The sequence below is a fragment of the Centruroides sculpturatus genome, unplaced genomic scaffold, assembly GCF_000671375.1.
Source record: "Centruroides sculpturatus isolate CEXI.00-Female unplaced genomic scaffold, Cexi_2.0 scaffold97, whole genome shotgun sequence".
NCBI classification, from domain to species: Eukaryota; Metazoa; Arthropoda; class Arachnida; order Scorpiones; family Buthidae; genus Centruroides; species Centruroides sculpturatus.
The window spans coordinates 1,089,901-1,105,372 of NW_019384412.1; the positions used below are offsets into that span (position 1 = coordinate 1,089,901).

General features: G+C 26.7%; 1 protein-coding gene across 2 annotated transcripts; it reads right to left on the bottom strand.

Moving 5' to 3' along the window:
• Positions 1-2,092: 2,092 nt before the first annotated feature.
• On the bottom strand, positions 2,093-14,529 carry LOC111619057 (cytochrome P450 3A8-like). 2 transcript variants are annotated; one of them, XM_023360703.1, is made up of 14 exons: positions 14,266-14,529; positions 11,107-11,203; positions 8,896-8,948; positions 8,707-8,803; positions 6,859-6,975; positions 6,692-6,780; positions 5,737-5,879; positions 5,540-5,655; positions 3,931-4,024; positions 3,423-3,583; positions 3,258-3,346; positions 2,803-2,946; positions 2,302-2,470; positions 2,093-2,217 (listed from the first exon to the last, which is right to left on the bottom strand). In XM_023360703.1, exons 2-14 carry the CDS (start codon positions 11,116-11,118, stop codon positions 2,140-2,142), a joined length of 1,362 nt encoding a protein of 453 aa, XP_023216471.1. In that variant the 5' UTR covers positions 11,119-11,203; positions 14,266-14,529; the 3' UTR covers positions 2,093-2,139. The 2 variants fall into 2 exon arrangements, with proteins under 2 accessions (XP_023216471.1, XP_023216470.1); XM_023360702.1 differs by lacking the exon at positions 14,266-14,529 and adding an exon at positions 13,858-14,219.
• Between the last annotated feature and the right edge of the window lie 943 nt (positions 14,530-15,472).

Sequence of the window (15,472 nt, forward strand, 5' to 3'; positions counted from 1 at the left end):
AGTTTTTATAAATTTCCAAATGGCCAAATAGAGAGAAACAGATAAGAGCTATTAGCAGACAAGGCCATTAATTTAAAAACCTACTTAAATATTGTTGAATAACATAATATATTTAAAAAAGTGTTAAATATAATGAACACATCAGTGAATAAACACTTAATTTAGAAAACAGCTAGTTGAAGTTACATTTAGGTACATATGTATTTACAAATTATCAATACAAATGAATACTTAAAAGGGAAGTAAGAATGAACTGTGAATGAGGGTTTTCCCACCCACCCCCAAAGTTGTAGATCTCTCTGTACCAGCAAAAAAGTCAGAGGAACCATGTCTGTGTATGCAACCCTTTGCGAGATACTGTATTTGCCTCCAAAGGGCAGTTTTTACTGTGTATAGGGATGTCCCGATACCACAAAACTATTGATGCTAGATATCATGAATAGTTTTAAAGTATGAATACCGACCAATATCGGTATCACGTATCAAAACTGGAAATCTTGTTGGATGTCGCGTCGTTTTTACTGCTGAGAAGGTACTGAAGGCTGCCTGGGCCCTGGGTCCTGCCTGGGGGAAAGACCCCACACATCTCATAAAACTCCACAAACAATCAAGCGGGTTACTCAAAGCCAGCATAGTAGCATGGGCTAAATGTGAGGTCCCGGTCAGCTTACTTACATAAATAGTTAAACGTAATAGTCTTGATGGAGAGACTGGACTCCAAATTATGTATTCCTGAAAATAGGGCAATTTAGTAGAGCTATATCTTCCAAGGTACAGCTCCTTTAACATTTTTATTCCTGTGGGTATGGTCTACAGCTCTGACAAGGTACCAACCATCTCAGAGGTGTAATTGTAGTTATTGTACCTATACTGTAGTTACATTACAGTTTATATTATTAAAGGCTTTATAGCAATTTAAATTAAGAATAAAAGCTAAAAATATTTGTTACTGTATATCAACAAAATAATCTTTTCTTTATTCAAGCAACTCAATATCAAATATAACAAATGTTTTCGAGCAGTTTTTATACCTTCCAAATAGATTTTCAATTGTCAAAGAACAATTTAAAATATCAAAGCCCGTCTGAAGATCATTGCATTTAATATTTTATTTAAATGTATTGAATGGAATATGTATTTTTTAAATTTATATTTAATCCTGTCAAAGTTATGGTGTCAAAACTATTGAGTGATTTCATGGTATATCTGTTACCATACGAGGATAACAAATGTTTTTAAAACATTGTTAGGTTATCAAAAGTTTAAATTACAAACATTTATTGTATTTTTAATCAAATTTAAAAATGTCTTCAAATCACAAGAAGAAATATCAATTTTTATCAGAATTTAATTTTAAAAAAGTGCAATAATAAATAGAAGTGAAGCCTTCAAGAAAGTAATATGACTGGCAATTATCATAAGCTATGATCAAGCGCTATTCCTCCCTGCCTTGCTGCTCTCATTGTGGGCTTAATCTAATTCATTTTGGATACGAAAAAGGTACCCTTAAGGTGGATGCACACAGATGACAAAATTAAAGTGGTGTTGAACATTAACAACAGGTTCAATCAATCATCCATTTTAATTGTCAAGGTCGAAAGAAGCAATTGATGGCAGCAGAAGTCATTGCTGTTCAATGCTGGCCTTTACTTTACCACCCACGTTCATCTGCCTTTAGTTTCTACAGAGTGTAGAGTCAAAAATAAGGGAAAATTGTAATTTCTACCAAATTATATTGTAAATGTGATTTAGTTTGCATATTGTAAATGTGATTTAGTTTGCAGTTATAATAATTACTAGGTTTTGCATATCTAGAAGAGTATGCATATTTGTAACCATAAATTTAAAAATATATTAAACTGGAATGAAAATGTGGGAAATGATAATGAATTTTCAAAAATTCTTAAACACATGCAACAAGTTTCAGTTTTATTTTAAGTTTAATCAATTCTCTTCACAAAAAATAACAATAACAATAAAACATTTTTCATATTTTCATTTTCATTTTTCAACATAATAATTTAATTTTAAAATACATTTAAAAATTAAATCGAAGAAAAAATATTTTTTTTTAATGAAATAGGCTTATTTCTATATGTCAAATTATCTTGTTATAAAAGATAACAAAATATTTAATTATTACTGATGAAATTCAAATTTTAAAATCACATTTTTGATCTTCAATAAGGCATCTTTGGAATCTAACTGAGGTGGATACTAAAGATATAAAAAAAAGCAGGATAATAAATATCTTCAAATTTAAATTATTAAAATTTTTAAATTAAAAGAAAAAATTTTTACCTCGCATTCTGGAGCTAATCGAAACTGGAAATTTTTCAATATTTTGGCAATGCATAATTTCATTATCATTAATGCAAATCTCATCCCGACACAACTACGTGGTCCTGTTCCAAAAGGCAAATAAATGCAAGACGATGTGTAGGCAGATGCAGTTTCTGTATTGACGAATCTAAAAATATGTTAAAATTTTTCCCATAACATATATTGATCTAAATTTAAATAAAATTATAAGTAAAAAAAATAAATGATTCTCCCTTGTATAGTCAATTCAAGGGAGAATCTTTGAGAAATCTGAGTCAAAAATGGAGTGACAAGAAAGAGAATTAGCCTTGATCTTAACAAACAAATGTCAGGAAATGATTCCATGAAAGATGGTAGGATGAAATCATGAAATTTACCAGTCTAATGTGGAAGAGGAAGGATTTGGATAGATCTTCATCCTGCAGTGAACTGAGAACAGTTGTTGATAGTAATAAAGATAATATATATTAAATGTCTTACCTTTCAGGATTAAACTTTTCAGGTTCAGGATACCATTCTGGATCATAATGCATCCCACATACAGCAACACTTATTAGCATTCCTTTCTTAATGTTTATATTTAATTTATCAATTTTATAATCATCGGCAGCTTCACGTTCTGGCCTATGATAAAATAACATTAAAATGGTAGTTATAATTTATTATTTTATCAAACAGAAATTTTTAATAAGAGTAAATTTTTCAGGGCTTTAGAGAGTTTTGTAAGTTTCATATGCAAAACTTATCTATTGTCTATTGTTAGACTATTATTTCTACAGTACAGAAATATACAGTATTATACATAAATCATAAATTAAACATAATAAATCAATACTTTGGGATTTATATGTTATTTACACAGCAGTTTTCACAGTCCTGAAAATAGCAATTACAGAATTTGATAATGTTCAAATATTAAATATATATTAATATACCTTACTAAAGCTGGATACATTCTTAATGTTTCTAAAATGGCTGCCTCAACATATTTCATTTCATTGAGTTTTTCATAGTCTATTGAGTTCTGTTTAAAAAAAAAACAAATTTTTTTTTAATTAATTATAAATAAAATTTTGCTTTTGAATTTTATTCATACTCACTGTATTTTCTAAAATATTATTTATTTCTTCTCTCATCCTATCTTGGTATTCAGGATACAGAGCAAGATTGTAAAATAAATTGCTAAGAGTAAAGCTTGTACTATGATATCCGGCAATGAAAAATCCACAACACTGTGAAACAATTTCATCTAGATTCATATCTAAAAATTGAACAATTTAAAAGTTTAAAAAATCCAAGAAAATTAAATTAAATCAGTTTATATATTTTTAAAAAATTAAGATTTATTAATAAATTTTAAAAGAATTTAAGCAGCATATAAAATCATTTTCCTTTAATCATTGCTGTGTAAATCTAGGTAAATGAACAAAAACATTTAAGAGTTTTTATGTAATAAATGTAAAGTTTAATATAAAAAAGGTTAAATAAATTTATTTTTAATTTACACATTGAATAGAAAGAATATAAATCTAACTATATAATAAATTATGTAAAAATTCAGGTGTTATACTATCTATTACATTAATAAAAATTAATGTAACATAATACTTTTTGCTTGAGACACTTTTCCATTTGCTACATGTCCATTGTTGTTCTCTGTCATTTCAGTTTCCATCAACATTTGTAAGAAATCAAATCGTACCTATATTATAATTATAAATTATTCAAATAAATGGATTAAATCAATTTTACTAATTATCATGATTAATATATAATAAATTAGCTACTAAATATCAAGTATCTAGAACATTTAAAGATTATGAATTAGAAGATTTGCATTTAAAGATTGCTAGAGTGTTTGTGTGTTATTTAAAGAAAATAAATAAAAGTTATCGGTTGGAATCATGACTTAACTTTTAACAAGTTCTTAAAGCCATTTTATAACTGCAAAGAATGAATGTTCTTTCAGAAAAATAAATGTTTTGTTTGTTTATACAAAGAAGAACCACATTCAAAGAGAATGCCTTTAGAAAAAGCATCATTGTATCTTGTTTTATAGATACAGAGAATTCAACAGTTTATCAATGTAAGTAAACTGTTGAATTTTCTGTATCTAAAAATAACTAATAAGCCACACTGTTTTCAAAATGTTATTGTGATGACAATAATGTAATATATTAATTTTTTCCCACTGCAAAATCTCTAATGCTTTCATAACCCTGTAAATTGTGGGAAAAGTTAAAGTAACAACAGAATTTAAATTAAACTCTTGAACAAACAATATTATTCAACGAGGTGTTAAATTGTTGGAAGTAGTTATCTTAATATACATTAACTACATTACATTACAATACAAACATTAAACAGTAAATCACAGTGATTTGTGGATGTTGGGAGCAGTTATCATATACAAAACATTGAGCATTTGTGGGGTATTTTAAAAACAAGGAGAAAATCAATGTAGAACATCAAGAAAACAACTAAATTGACATATTACTAAATTTGTATGGAGAAGAATATTTCAAATGAAAGTGAGTTTCATGAACTACTATTGGTAAAAATGGCTATCCTATTAAATCAGTACTTAGTGCCAAGGGTTGAAATAATAATACATCTTGTGTTAGTGAATAAAAAAAATCAGTATTAGTTAAGTAAAGTTTAATTTATTACATTTTAATATCAGGAAAATATTATTAATTCAAATAATATACATATGCTATAGTAATAATAAATATACCATACATATTTGTCAAAATTGTAATATTTTAGTATATATAATGTTTGAATGATTGCTTGATTAATACAAAAAATAAAGTAGCTTGCGAAATTGACAAATAAATTTGAATTTTATTTTTGGATTGAATACCATTTTGTCTGCAATGCAGTAAAACACATGATGCAACATGATACACAAGAGGGTAACTGTTAACTACCTAAATGTATTCTAATTCTGATGAGCTCCAAACAAGACATATGAAAAGCAATAATAATATATAGTAGGAATTTGTTAAATATTTCAATTTGTTTTGAAGGTTTTCAATCAAAGTAATTTTATAACTAAAATTGTAAATATATCAATTATAAAACTACACTGATGTTCAAGAAATTAATAATGAAAAATTCAAATACATTCTTTAAAAACAACTTAGGCTTTTTTTTACAAATCAATTTGTATATTTTTAATTATTAAAATTATAAATATAATTTTAATATTTACCTTTCCACTATTTTTTCTTTTATTTATGGCATTTAATACAAACTTTTGAAAAAATTTCGTACTTTCGGGATTAAAGAGAGATATTTTAAAAATTTTCATTATTTGCGGAAACATTACTAAAAAAAGAAATACATATTAAATTTTCATTTATTGTTTTTTTATTCTAAAGTTATTTGTTCAAATAAAAATTAATTTACCTGTCATAAAACTTCTCCATGAGAAAAAACTTTGCAATAATTTATTTGCATTAATAATGAAAGGATTAGTATTGTCTTCTGCATCTATTTTAATTCCAAATGCACAGGAAGCAATTATGTCAATAACATATTTTCCAAATAATCTGTAAAAATAAAAACAAAAAACTTTTTCCAAACACCTCTTTACCATTTAAACATTAAAATTTCCACTCTGTGAGATTAAGAGTCTCGTGTTCTACTGAGTGAGTTAGAAAGACTTCTAAACATCAATATAAAATACTTAATATTTAAATATGTATGTTTATAACAAGACTGAATTCTGCATTTAGGCCAGGGTAGTCTAATACTACACCTTTTAACTTAAACTATGGGCCAGAGAAGTAATTTTTTTATGAATATGGTTTGTCAAGATTTTTTTTTGGTGTTATTTTTTATATAATTTAATTAGTTCCAGTAAGCATTTATTTATTTGTCACTGTTTAAAACTGTAGAAAACATTCAGTGCTTTATTTATATATATATATATATCCAGTTTGTTCTTAGGAAGAATGTTAGTGAGAATGTCACAATTACCAAATAACAATGACATGAACAAATTATCTACTAATGTAGGTGGTTGGATTACTCTGATGCAGGCCCATAGCTAAAGGGGGTCAGATGGTTCAGCACCCATAGAAAATTTTGAGCATGCCCTGTTTCAAATAACTAAATTCTGGTTATATATTTATCTAAAACTTATAAACAAACATCTCCCAGACTCTCAGCAATGACATCCCACAATTTGTTATAACCACCTCTGCTGTAGTTGAGGTGGTTATAACAAATAACCACCCCCTTGTCCTGATGTAAACTATGAAAAAAAAGTTGCTGTAGCAAATTATTCAACTTAATAAAAATTATAAAATATTTTGAAAATTGAAAATATTTAAATATTTTTTAAATTCTGATTCCTTACGGTTTCATATCAACAGATTCTCCTGATTTGGCAACTTTTGAAAGTCTTTCAATTGTTGAATCAGAACAATCTTCTACTAAATAAAGTATCTAAAAGAAAAATTCTTGTAATCAGTTAATTTGATAATGTTTTAAATAAAATATTTTTGCAACTATAACAATATTTACCTTTCGTAATTTACTACCTGTTGATAATGAAGTTAAAACACTTCTAACTCGCTTCCAGTCAGAACCTTCTAACATTCCAACACTATTATCAATGACAGGATCACCAAATTGAATAGGCTAAGATATGAATATAAATGATGATAATATTCAATTTTTTAATTTTTATATAAAAATATTGTCTTATTTCTTATAAATATAACATTATGCAGACTAATCCAAAATTATGGAACGAATTGACGAGAAGGAAAGAGTGTTTTCCTGCTGGAAGAGTGTTTAATATTTGTTGCATGCATTTGATATCTATATACTGTACCATTATTAAGAACATTGAGGATAGGTTTGTGTGTAAATTTTTACTTATAGATAAATCTAATGACTTATACATTCATACACACACAGAGTTTTTGATTGAGGCGGCATAAACTCTGTCCTTCTGTGAAAATGTCTGATTACTATTGAATTGAGATGTAAATGTAAAATGATGAAGACAAATTTCTTTGATCCAATCATCTGTGATAAGATATAACAAAAAATATTTTGTGATATCATCTACATTAAATAATTTAGTCAGTATAAAATATAACAATAATCATTCTTTGAGCTTTTTCATATCACAATTTTTGAACTATAAGAAAATATTTTAATATCATCTAATGTTGGTTGAATAAGTCAAAGTATGTATATATTGACTATAATAATCCTTGATTGTACAGATTTTTAAAATATATCATATGATTTAATCAAAAATTTAAAGCTTCCATTGAAATTCTTGTATTCTGGCAATGTTGAACTCAATGAAAATGTTAATGTGGAGAGTGAATAATTTCTAAAAAAAAGAGCAAAAATTATTGTGACATCATCACAATACAGAGCTACAATTTTTAATCATATTTTTAACTTATTTAATTTAAAATATATGATCTGATCTCAAATTATTAGTGTCTTGCCCCTGTACATCATACTTTTCCTGGCAACAACAGAGTCATGCCAGTCATCTATGTGACTCTCTGTTCTGAGGAAAACTTTTGAATTCAAATCATGTGATTTCTGGTTTATAGTGGAAGTTTGTACATAGTTGATTGGAGCCTCCTACCTAAGCTTTCCATATCTGGTCTCAACTTTCATTTATCTAACACTGTTCTTGTGATTAAGGAAAGACAGCAGACAGACAATGACAGTGGGAATTTATAGGTCTGTAATTTTTTTCAAATTGCAGCCCTTTTCTGTACATGTAAACTTGGAAATTTTAGTAATGCTCATGAATCAAAGTTTGTGAAGACAAAGCATCAAAGGCTCAAAAAATGCAGAGAATTTCTAGCTCAAGTGACAAGCTAACAATTGCTTTCTAATGCATATTCTCAGCCTGAAAGCCAGAGGTTTTCTACATGAATACATTCACAATGAATTCACAGTATTTGTATAGAAATGACCATTAAATTTATATCTATTGCAAATATAATGATTTACTTCTTATTTATAATTATTATATACAAATATTAAAATTCTAAATTTTTTATTATCATATTCTATGATAGTGTTTTTTCAACTTTTTTCTAATAGTGGCACTTCCAACTTCATAATTTGTTTTTTTACAGCAGCCCCACTTCTTTATCAATGGAGAATTATTGCACTTTTCATACTATTAATATTACATGGTAAAAGTGCTGTACTGCTCAGCACTAATACATTTTTCAATACCTCTGAAAACCAATGATCTGTGACAACTGGGATAATGAGATAATGAATAAATTAAAGAATCTAATTCTTAGTAGATAATATTAAAACTTTTAATATTCCTTATAATGATTAATTTTAATTATATATTATTATTTTTTATTAAATACATACCCTACGATTAGGAAATACATTAAAATCTTTTACTAAAACTTTCTTCAGAATCTCTGGATCTCCGATAACCAATATTGGAGTTTGACCATCATAGCGTCTAATTAAAATAAGTATAATTTATTTAAATTCCTAATTGTTTTAATAATTCTAAATAGTATATATCTATATCTAAATATAGAAAAAACTTGCCCATAAATTCTTCCTAATTTTTTATAATTTTCCATATCCTCCATATGGCATTGCTGAAAAATTTATTAAAATTACATTCATGTTTTAAATTATCTTGGTTCTTTTACATTTAATTATCTGTGACTTTATATGAACTTACAGGATTTTCTACTCTAAAGATTTTTTTATTAATCAAAACTCTAAATCTTTAGAAGGTACAGGTATCACTTGTATAATGCAGTTTTGCTCTAACAGTTTGAAAATTGAGGATATCCCCATTCAACACAATTTCCAGTTTTGCTCTAACACAGTTTTAGAAATCCTCTGTATAAAGTTTACAATTTTTAAGTGTAAACTTTGTTATTCAATATTTTTCTTTTATTCAAGTAAGCACATGTCTCCAATTTGTCCATGGATTTTAGAATATTGAAATTTTCAAATTATTTTGTGATTTCTATCAGATTTACTTTAATGAAAACTGATAGGACAAGGAAGAAAAAATTGCACTAACTTTCCTATCAACCAGGTGTTGTCGTTGCTTTCAAACTTTAACCATTAAGACTGTGTTTTCTTTTTACAGACTAGTCTTCATGTTTAGTAAAGTTTATTTAAACAATTTTAGGTACATGTTAAACTTTTTTAACCATAGGTATTACTTACCTACAGATGATTACTTCATTCATAAAAACAACAAATGAAATACAGTGGTATCTCAGTACTCGAACAATTTGGTATTCGAACACAAATTCTGGAAAAAAAAATTGCTCCATACTCCACTAAACAAATGCAACCCGCTAGAACAAATTTTTGATGATAAATAAAAAAACATGAAAATGTTGCTAATACTTCTGATCAAGATCAACAAAAAACATGAGATGATGACAATACTTTGTAAAAAGACAATGCTCTGGTTTAAATAAAATTAATATTAGCATATAATATGGTACTTTTAATTGTGATTGTTAATTAATTATTGATTCCAAATAAATTATTGATATTGCTTTAATAAACATATTTTTCTTAGTAACGAAAAAAAATAGTATACTTTTGCTAACTTCTGAAATGCAACCCTATGTTTTGCATTAGTCCTTTGTTTTGTATAGCAAGGATTCCCATAACACAGCACTTTTTGGAATGTAACTACCATGTTATACAAGAGATACCTGTAATCATAAAATTTTTTTACTTTTTAAAGTTTTCATATCTTGGTCACACCAAGGTTATTAATGACGGTTAGTGGCTAATTGCATTGATATTTTCAGCATGATCTTTTCCTATTAGTTTCACTAAGGTTAAGATTTTTTATTTACAACTGATCCATGTTTTAGAAACACAGTTACATTATAAGGAAATTACTCAACAGTGATCCATGAATTGATGACATTGTATCTGTAATGACAATGACAAAAATGCATGACTGAAATAGTCCAAGGATGACCAGAAGTTAAAAATATTCTATGATTCTTTGCTATAACTATCATTAACTGAGTGATGCGATCAGCTACTCAGATAACTTAACATTAGTCATTAGTCTAATAATTGTATTTTCATTTTCAAAAGCATATTCATATAGAGATTAATCAAGAATGAACAATGTAAAGCTTTAGTTCTAAAATAGTTCTCTTATAATTGCAATCAGCTGAACCATCAAATACAAAATATTAGCCAATCAACTAGTTATATAATCAGACATCTAGCAAAGAAATTCTATATACTGAGATATATTATAAATATCAAATATTTAATCAAATGTTATAATGCCATAATTGAATGAATAATAATCACTGTCTTTTGACAATAATTATAATTTTTCTTTGTCTACAAATTTAGTGAATCCTGGCATGGTACTGTTAACTATTGCTTCTAATAGTTCTCTATTTTATCTATATTTTAGTGTATGACATCACTAAATATTGTTATAATTAGGACATTGCATTTTGTATGCTAATTTATGTATTAACTTAAACATGCTTCAAAAAATTTAATGTCTTTATATCAAAGATAATTTCAAAAAGAAACCTTTTCAAATATATATATATATCTTTATAAAAGGGACTTTAAGTATATTGTTTTCAAATTGTTTGAATAGTTACATTATTATAGCACATTATATCAAATGAAGACATAAATAAATAAACCACAAAAGAAAATATATTAAAAATATTTAGGAAAAAATAAAAAATTTCATATAACTTATAATAGTAGTATCATTTTAATAAAGTAATTACTTACTTTTAACAACATGACATTGAAAGAACCTAATATGGGATGTTTTTTTACAACACAAACTCCTTGAGACTCCCAAAAATTATTATTTTTCTTAAAAAATCTGTAGAATAAATGAATGTATAAATTATTTTCAATTTATAATAATTACCTTTTATATTTTTTTTATGATTTAGTATCTTGTTTTACTAAATTAAATGTAAACTATTACTGAAAATAAATAGTAATGAATGTAATGTCTTATATACAAACAATATTATAAATGATAAATCATAATTCTTTATAAATATTTTGATTCTTTCATTTTATAATTTTCTTCATCTATTATTCTTTTTTATTTGATCTTCTGTATTAGGAGAAAGAGGTCAAGGTGAACTGGAATAACATAACACTGAGATAACAAATTTTTCTTCTATTAAGAAAAATATTTTATTTATACTTCTCTGTTTTCTTGAAGATTCTAAGTGATAAAACAAATCAACTTGTTTCTTCTACAGAAATTTGTTTACTTGTATTCAATTATACTTATTGATTTTTTTTCCTTCTTTTGTTTTACCATAATTCTAAAACTTATTAAATATTGAAGTGTATTCCTCAATATTCAATAAATTTTATTATTATTCTTATTATTATAATTCTAAAGCTTATAGTGTATCCTAATGTAAAATTCTTGCAAAAAAAAAAAAAAATAGAGAAATAATAATGAGAAATAAAATTAAATGTAGGTTAAATCCTGAAAAATTTTACAGCATGAAAATATTCAAAATCATAATGAAGTTGTAAAATATACATATATAAGTTATTTATGTAATGGCTTGCAACTTTCGTAATTTTTCATTACTATCATTTATGAATTATTCAATATTTCCAAATAAATCTTTCATTTTAAAATTCTGAAGAAATGTGAAATGTTTCTCTTTGCATATATTATATATATATATAGATTTTCTGTAAAAAATAATTTAGTATATTTTCTACAGAATATACTAAATTACTACTTATCTTCTACCAGGTGAAAATGGGTAAGATCAGCTATAATTTTGTAATAATCTTAATTTTCCCTATCCTTACTTTTTGCCTGAGCAATGCCAAGCTCATCTATTTTTCATTAGTGATTTTTCTATAAAGATAAATAAATGAATTTGAATTTTAAAAAAAAATCATAAATAATGATATAAACAGTCTTATTAAATAAAAATTATGCTGGACAAATTATTCAGATAATAAAACAACAAAATTCATTGTTAAAAATTGTCCATTAAAATCTTTCAAATTTCAAAATGGGTCATCATACAAAAAGATAAGGAGATAAAATCTGTACTCAAAGCAATCAGAAAATACAGTATTAACCTATTTATACTTTGATAATAGTAATGATCATTTTTAGATTAAACTAATATAATATTCTATCTATATATAGAATATTATTATTTTCTCAAATTTTCATGTAAATATATAAAATTTTTTTAAAATAAAATTAAAAAAATTAAATAATTTGAGATTAAAAAAAAACATGTGAATAATATAATATAAAAAACCATATGATAATCTGTATATTTTGATTTTAACATCATCAAAACCAGAGATGATAAAACAAAAAAGAAAATCAAATAAAAATATATCAATTGTTATTCAGACAAAATTATCATTTCCTTTATCATTTTTAATTCTTATTTAAATATATATATATTATTAAATAAGTATTTCATTTATAATTGTATTATAAATAATTTAAAACTGTATAGTATTTCCTATGAAATGCTAAATATTTATAAGTAGTAAGCATTACAGATAAGATGCTCTTCATCAAACATGACTAATATTCATGGTGCTTGGTGCTATCTCATTAACTTTGTTATATAATGTATTTAAATTTATGTATTTAAAACAGTTTATCTTAAAAATATCAAATATTTCGATATTAAATTGTCTTTTTTTTTATTAAGTAATCTAATTAGATTGAATAAATGTAATCCCAACTAGAAAAGAAAAGAAAAATGATGTTGGAAAGGTCGATTATATAATAGCTTAAATGTGTTATGTATTTTAGGTTTTCTGTAATGAGTTCAATGCACTTTAACGAGTTTACATGTGACACAAATTTAAATCCGATAATACAACTTTCGATTTTAACTTCTTTTCTTCTAATTTCTATATAAAAGTGCAATACAGTTGCGTTTTAAGAGGTGCTTTAACAAATAAATAAGTTTTTTTTAACCTAAAAAACTTTTTATGAACAACTAAACCACTAGAACCACTAAACCAGTAGAATTTTTGCTTTATATATTTCATTAATGGTTTAAACCATTACCGACTGCCATGACGCTTCGCTTGTCGCTACTCCGAAGCGTACTTTGCTTCTACGCTTCGGAGTATTGACAAATGAGGTCCATATACGTGGTCTGCCGGTGTTCATAAACACGATAAGTAACGTCGCCGGTATAACAATCAAGAAACACGCACGTTGATTTTATCGTCGCTTCGGCATTAAGGTGAAACGTCGCTTCGCGCGTCGCGTCGCCTATAAACTGCATGCAATCACGTTCAATACTTAAGATTTAAAGACTTAAATATTTAAAATAAATCAACTTCTTAATTGTGTTTAAGTATAAAATTCTTGAAAGATTTGTGTTCGAAATGTAAGCACAAAGCGACGTGAGCGCATCGCAACGCGTTGCTTCGTTACGTTGCATTGTGCGTGAAAACACACATTATAAACTTGTGTTTAAAATACATATAAATATATTGCATACTTACTTGTATAAACAATATAGTAAAATAGCTGCTAGTATCAGCAAAGATGTAATTGCCCCATCAATCGCCATTGCTCAGAGTAATGTTAATGCGAACAAATACAGGCTACTGTATATACACTACGCTAGTGTTAGTACAAATCTACGGCCTCGACTATTACCTAACGTTCGCATGCGACTTTTATAAAGAGAAATGGGACGTTATCAAAACAAATTACGTCAGACCGAACCATTCTATTAGAGAAAACGATTAACCTTGATGTTATATTCATAAAGTAGGTTCAAGCGTGTTTTTTATACGTTGCATAATCACTAAAACTGAAGGCTACGAAAACGTTCATTGACCGATTAATTATTTATTTTACGATCGCTAAGGATAATTTCAAAAGAAATTCCTAATCCTAGTCCAAACCCTTATTATTAATTGTTATATTCCTTGTTCTCGGGTTCAGATTTAAATTTTTAAGGCTCTATGCCAACGGCTCTATGTAATAAACCTCGTTGCTCTATTCTATAAAACATGGAGACCTTCAGTAGTGAAGCGGATTAAACTATTGAAACTTGGTGTGCAAGTTCACGCCTCATCAACAAGCTGGTCAAATGAAGTTTTCCGGCTTTTCTTTACATTCGTAACATCTAAATAGGCGTAGAAAGTCCTCCTGAAAGACATCTTCCCTTGGCAGATTGCCGTGTGTTGCGTCACAATCATCAAATCGTAAAGTATGGGCTCTTTTTCCTTATTATTATACTTTACTTTTAATATTATTATCATTATTTTGAATTTTTTGCTCATCTAACTTCTTGCGCCCCTATGTGAGCCTAATGAGAAATGATCACTGATAGCCACTAATATTTTTATTCCCTGTGATATCGTTGTATTTCTGGTAGGTCAGAAGTTCCTAAATTGATCTTTAGCAAACTCGAAGGATCGGTGAATAAATTTATACTCGTCTACTTCTATGAAATAATTCTTCCAATAATCCTTGTTTTTAAAGGAAACAATGAGATCGGCCATCTTTGAACGGCAGCAATTATTTCAGAATTTATTGAATTGCATACAAAATAACTTCCTAACAACGGTCATTTTTATGTTCTCCATACTGGCCTTTATTCAAAGCTTTGGCTGTGTATTCTTTTATTAGATTTTAACAGTTATAAATGAAACGTACACCAAAATAAATAAATTATTTCTTTATATTATTTGAATCATTCCTAACATGATAGCTTACAGTCTATCATGGAATAAAGCTATTAATTTCATCCGATAATAATGATCATTGCGAATTTTTATCATAGAATAAACAAGTTTAACATAACTTAAAAAATATGAAGAGGGATAGCAAGTTTTATTGGAAAGAATAAAATTACAATCATAGTTTTGAACTTTCATCTTTTTCAATGGTCGACGTGCAGCCATACAGCGATCATTGAGTTATTGTTAATTAATGATATGCATTGACCTTCGTGAATAATCAAAAAACGTTGCTGAACACAAGAATTATATCTGACTTACAGTTGGCAAATATTCAGATATTGTCAATAATAATTTAAGGTTATGAATCCTTACAGAAGTTACGAAATTGTTGGAATATACAAGGCCAAAAATTTTAGAGATCGAC

What these genes read in the sequence shown, in the direction of transcription:
- LOC111619057 (XM_023360702.1), bottom strand. Translation starts at nt 13,925, where the DNA reads ATGGCGATTGATGGGGCAATTACATCTTTGCTGATACTAGCAGCTATT. An exon ending in GAAAAGTTTAATCCTGAAAG is followed by an intron (nt 2,471 to 2,802) that starts GTAAGACATTTA and finishes ACATATTTTTAG; the next exon opens with ATTCGTCAATACAGAAACTG. An exon ending in GATTAGCTCCAGAATGCGAG is followed by an intron (nt 2,218 to 2,301) that starts GTAAAAATTTTT and finishes TTATATCTTTAG; the next exon opens with TATCCACCTCAGTTAGATTC.